At 38.7% G+C, this 6206-nt stretch overlaps 1 protein-coding gene across 1 annotated transcript; it reads left to right on the top strand.

The window, feature by feature from the left end:
- The first annotated feature begins 3571 nt into the window (after positions 1-3571).
- LOC122020272 (7-deoxyloganetin glucosyltransferase-like) lies at positions 3572-5338 on the top strand. The gene is made up of 2 exons (XM_042578136.1): positions 3572-4145; positions 4217-5338. Exons 1-2 carry the CDS (start codon positions 3623-3625, stop codon positions 5170-5172), a joined length of 1479 nt encoding a protein of 492 aa, XP_042434070.1. The 5' UTR covers positions 3572-3622; the 3' UTR covers positions 5173-5338.
- Positions 5339-6206: the final 868 nt, after the last annotated feature.

Below are 6206 nucleotides of genomic sequence, written 5' to 3'. Positions count from 1 at the left end.
TTCAACCATATGGTGAAGTAGTTCCTCACATAATTCTGAATATGTGACGCGTTCTTCATAACGACCCCAAACATAGTCTGCTATCATCTTAGGATACTCTGGCAATGAACACATCAAAGCCAGATCCTATAACTGTCTAGGACTAGAAACTCTTCTCGCTCAAATTTTCAAAATAGTTCATCAAACCGTCCAAAGTATCCGTCGACTCCATAAGTAGAGTTATATTCTATCTCCTGAATTTCCTCCCTAAGCTGGTTCCGCTACACTTCGCAATGAGTCAATGTGGTAATCGTCCATGCCATTTGAAAAATTGAAATTAAATAAGTCAATACAAAACTAACTAACCAGTACAAAACTAGCTTACTTCAATTTATACAGGCATGGAACTAACATAATTAATCAAGAATAATAAATTTTCTCGATTTTCAAGAGTCTAAATCGATTGATCCATTGGACTGGTCGATCAGAAATCCAGATCCTAAGCTTGGTTCATTGCCCTTATTAGAACTAATCTAATTAGACAGGGATTTTCGGAATTTTTGTACCTATATTCTATTATTGTTTAATCTAAGTCTATGTAAGTCAATCTCAAACTTATTGATCAAATTCAGGTCCATTTGATCAAACCAATATCCATTGATTTAACTTTAACCCATTGGAATAAATCTAATCTAATTGATCAAATTTGACCTAATAGAATAAATCTGATCATTTAATCATATTTGGTCAAAACCCAATTAATCAATAAAAGGCAGTCTGATGCACGAAGCTCCCATCATGCGGGGTCCCGAGAAAGGATTCATTGTACGTAATCTTACCCTACTTTTTACAAGAGGTTGTTTCTAGGATTCGCCAATAATTAAGAATATTCGCCTCAATGACCGCTATGAAAAAACATTTCTTGACTTTGCTAAGGACATGTTAACTTCAGCCAGGCCCGGCTAAAGGCATACGTCATTAAGGCCTATGCCTATGGCCCCAATTTTATTGGGGCTCATTGATTAATTAATTAAAGATATTGAAAAAATTAAATTAGCAACATTAATATTAATTAATTATAAATGTCTTGCTAATTCATTAATGTCACCTTGTCAATTAATTCATTATCATTCCACTTCCTATTTATACCTTGTACTTATCTTTATTTCCTCATTAATTGCCTATCATAATCTTATATGAGATTTTATTCTACCTTAAATATAATTCATTTTTAAATTGACATATTTCTTTCTTTTTTTATTATTACTCCAATTCTCATTTTATTTTGCAATTAGTAATACTATTCTTATAAAACCTAATAAATTCTTTTCTCCTCAATATTTTTTAAAAATCCTAATAGTTCTCTCATTAGTGCATTGTGCCCTTTTTTTTCATCAACGATTTTGCATGTTTCTCCTTCCTCACCGATGATATTCGCAGAGAACGTTCTTCTCTTCCTTTGTCGATAATATTTCTTCCTCGTTCTTTCTTTTTATTTCTCAATAATAATATGAATTAGAGATTTTTTTTTATCATAAAATACAAAGTAAAATGCATTAGCAAAAATAAATTTTTTAAAATTAAAATTAATAAAGTCTATTTGACATTCTAACTAAAAGATTAAATAATTTAATAATTTTATTAATAAAAAATAAAATTATTATCAAAATACCCGTTAGAAAACTATATTTTATATCAAAAATTAGTTTTTTTTTAAATAATATTTAATTCTTTTTAATAACTAATTTTAAAAATATTTTTTAAAAATTATTTTTTCGGTCCCAAATCCAAATGAAAAATGTTAAAGAAAATTAAAAATATATTAAAAAAAATTGTTTTTTAATTTTTTTTACCTAGGACCTCAAGGAATCTTGAGACGGCCCTAACTTCAGCTTCCTCATAGCGGTATGAGCTTACAAAGTGGTACGAGGAGTTAAGAAACGAATATTCTTCCAATAAGTAACTGTCAAAAGTACCAAAAGTTTAATTTCTACAAATATCTTATGAATCGAATAAAAAAGATGCAACAAAATATATTTATGAATTATATATATGTTATTTTCACTAGGTCTTATACATATTTAATGTACTTCTTGTGAGTACCATCAAAATTGTCAAATTAATTTTATATTACTCCTCCTATGGTCCTTTTTGAATGTCTCCCATATAATTGTCAAAATTAATCTTTTGCTACGAGAACCAGAACATTTCGACATGCTCTGATTCAATAAATCTGACTTCTAGTACCAAGAGGAATTAATGCCAATAAGATGAGTTTGAAAGATGATACAGTCTTATCTGGTATAGTTGGGATCTCGTGGGACTGAGCTCCGATCCATGTGACCTTTATTATAGCCATAGCCCATGTGAGTTATAGATGGTTGAATTTGATTCCATTGGACGTGTGTCAAATTATCACCAGTAATTCATGACTAGTTTAAACCAAAGACTGTTTTTATATTCGCCTCTGACTTTGCCAAGGACATGTTAACTTCAGCTTCCTCATAGTGGTATGAGCTAACAAAGTAGTACGAGCCGCGAGGAGTTAAGAAACGAATATTCTTCCAATAAGTAGCTGTCAAAAGTACCAAAAGTTTAATTTCTACAAATATCTTATGAATCGAATACAAAAAGATGCAACAAAATATATTTTTGAATTATATATATATGTTATTATTCTTCACTAGGTCTTATATATATTTAGTGTACGTCTTGTGAGTACCATCAAAATTGTCAAATTAATTTTATGTTACTCCTCGTATGGTCCTTTTTGAATGTCTCGTATATATAATTTATCAATCTTTTGCATATTGTTTAGTCATCTAACTAAATTAACTTGTTGTACCAAGTCAACTAATTACAAGACACGTCTTCATGAAATTACAAAAGTTTCAGGAAGATACGTGGACGTAATTTTGATCGTTTGCCCAATGTACTATAAATTATTACACTACGAAACTAATAATTGTGACGAAAAAAATGCCATACGACCGCATACTTTTCAAAGCGGCGCGCCCTCCGTCCGCTAGGTGGAGATCATCCAACCGTCTGATCTGAACTTGTAACGTAGCGACGAGACTATGCGTGGAAAATCTACCAGATGCTCAAGATATTGATCCTTTCCATTTCCATCCCCTCGGCCGCCACTAGTTGGTTTAATTGTCATTTTGCAGCTCACCTCAATTTTGATAACTCCAAAATTGTAATAAAAACTATAAATTAATTCGCGGTCGTCACTTGAAGTAATAATTTGGACTTTTGGTCTGTGTTTTCTTGTAGCAGATGTTATTGTATAATTAATGGCGAAAATGACACTTTCTTTTATAGCAAAGTTCATTAGGTTCATTTAGATTTCTCTCACCGTCCGTCCTAAAATTAATTATGTGAAAGCAGATAAAATGACTCTTTTATAGCAAAGATGTCTCTTACCCTCCGTCTTAAAATTAATTAGGTAAAAGAAGATAAAGTATAGGATTTAGGGTAAGTTAATTAGGAGGTGTGGTGGGTGGAATTTTTTTTTTTTCAAATTACAAGTCCATCAGAAATTAATCTATAATTAATGACACTTTCTTAGCTATATATAGAGCAATAGCGGTTGAGATCAGATCAGCAGAGGACCAAGGAGAGAGAGAGAAGCGTGGTCATGGGTGATGCTCCAAGACAGCCGGAGAAAAATCCTCATGCGGTGTTCATACCGTACCCCGCTCAGGGCCATGTCACGCCGATGATGAAGCTGGCGAAGCTCCTCCGGTTCTACGGCTTCCGCATCACCTTCGTCAACACCCACTTCAACCACAAACGCCTGCTCCGCTCCGGCGCCGTCGTCCCTTCGGAGGCTGATGACCCGGGCTTCCGCTTCGAGTCCATCCCCGACGGCCTCCCGCCCTCCGACACCGACGCCACGCAGGATATCCCCTCCCTCTGCGACTCCATCTCTAAGAACGCGCTCCCGCCGTTCCTCGACCTCCTGCGCCGCCTAAACTCCGATGACAGCGACGCGCCGCCCGTCTCCTGCATCGTCTCCGACGGCGTCATGAGCTTCACCCTGGACGCCGCCAGGGAGCTCCGCATCCCTGAGGTCGTCTTCTGGACCCCCAGCGCCTGCGGCTTCATGGGCTACCTCCACTACCAACACCTCATCGACCGCGGCCTCACGCCCTTCAAACGTATCGAATTCGAATCTTGTTCTAAATTTGACAAGAATTAACTAGAAATCAACAATTTTGTGTGTTTATAGACGAAAGCGACATCACGAACGGATTCTTGGATACTCCGATCGATTGGGTGCCGGGAATGAAGAACATGCGGCTGAGGGACTTCCCGTCCTTCATCCGGACCACCGACAGGGACGACATCATGCTCAACTATGTCAACCGCGAGGCACAGCGCACCGCCATGGCCGCAGCGGTAATCATGAACACTTTCGACGAGCTGGAAGGACCGGTCCTGGAGGCGATGGCGGCGATCCTCCCCCCGATCTACACCGTCGGCCCGCTCTCCTTGCTGCTCCAGCACCACCATATTCCTGATGCCCTCGCCTCGCTCCGCTCCAACCTTTGGAAGGAGGAGAGCGGGTGCTTGGAGTGGCTGGACGGCCGCGCGCCGGGCTCGGTGGTGTACGTCAACTTCGGGAGCATAACGGTGATGAGCAACGAGCACCTGGTGGAGTTCGCATGGGGGCTGGCGAACTCGGAGTACGAGTTCCTGTGGGTGATCCGGCCGGATCTGGTGCGGGGGCACGCGGCGGTGCTGCCGGCGGAGTTCGTGGAGAAGACTCGGGAGCGCGGGATGCTGGCCAGCTGGTGCCCGCAGGAGGAGGTGCTGGGTCACGCCGCCGTGGGAGGGTTTCTGACGCACAGCGGCTGGAACTCGACGCTGGAGAGCATCGTCGGCGGGGTGCCGATGCTGTCGTGGCCCTTCTTCGCGGAGCAACAGACCAACTGTAGGTACGCGTGCACGGAATGGGGGAACGGGATGGAGATCGACAACAACGTGAGGAGGGAGGACGTGGAGGGGCTGATAAGGGAGCTGATGGGGAACGGAGAGAAGGGGAGGGAGATGAGGAGGAGGGCGGCTGGGTGGAAGGAGGCGGCAGAAAGGGCGGCTCGCCCGGGGGGCTCGTCGTTCCTGAACCTGGCGAGATTGGTGGACCTGCTGCGCTCAAACTTTGTCGTTTCCCTCAACAGAAAATAAAGAGGTTTTTGCTTCATTTTATAAAAGGAAAATAATAATGGGGAGTGCCCAAAAATTAAAATATTTAGGCGAGTATTCGGCCTACTTTCCTGTGTAATTTGATGGCTGTCTTTGTCAGAACCTTCTTTCTCAGAGAAGTGATATTTAAGTTATGCATAAAAAAATATTTTAAATTTAAATATATATATATATATATATATATATATATATATATATATATATATATATATTAAAATAATAATTTTAAATAAACTTAAAAATTAAAATTTTATATTCATAATAATTTTTCAATTAATTAAATTATTATTTTTATATATTATTTAAATAATTTTTTTTATTTTTTAAAACTTTATTTATCAAATAAAATATCTATTATTTGTGGAGCCAAATTGTGGCGATTTCTAGACTCTTCAAGGTAAATTAATAACAAATGCTTATCAAGAACATGCCAAACTTTTTGGCATCACTCTGTGATACAAATGATAATTCAAATGTCCACTCTTGCGAGGGGCATAATGCTAGGACAAAGGCAAACACCGACGTAGAATACAACAACTTGCACAGTCTGATCGAACAGGTACGAAAACATCTCAGGAAATCCTTGTAATCACATCTAGACAGTATCCTTCTGTTTCGCACGATCAAGTTGCTTCTTGTTGGCTTGTTGCGCTTGTCGTATAATTCTCTAATATAGTCTCGTGTCAACCTCAGTTTGGGTAGTGATGACTCTAGCAAGGGCCTCCTCATCTGTACCAATTCTATTCATTGCAAGACGCATAACCCTTAGCGCCGAAAGGATCTCATCTTTTGGATCAGACTTCAAATTTGTACCTCGCAAGTTAGTTACGTTTTCAACAGTGGAAATTGGTAAAAAAATTTAATAATCATCTCAATCAACATTAGAAACTCAGATGCATGTGGTCTACCCGGGTTATTGTGCAATAATAAATGATGAGATGATTTCCTAGATAATAAGAATTTAAATATGACACAGGACATATTACATCTGCGGAATTTGATTTACTTTTGACGTT

The sequence above is a fragment of the Zingiber officinale genome, chromosome 9A, assembly GCF_018446385.1.
Source record: "Zingiber officinale cultivar Zhangliang chromosome 9A, Zo_v1.1, whole genome shotgun sequence".
Classification (NCBI taxonomy): Eukaryota; Viridiplantae; Streptophyta; class Magnoliopsida; order Zingiberales; family Zingiberaceae; genus Zingiber; species Zingiber officinale.
Note: the sequence above shows the minus strand (reverse complement) of the source record. Positions and strands in the feature narration are given on the sequence as shown.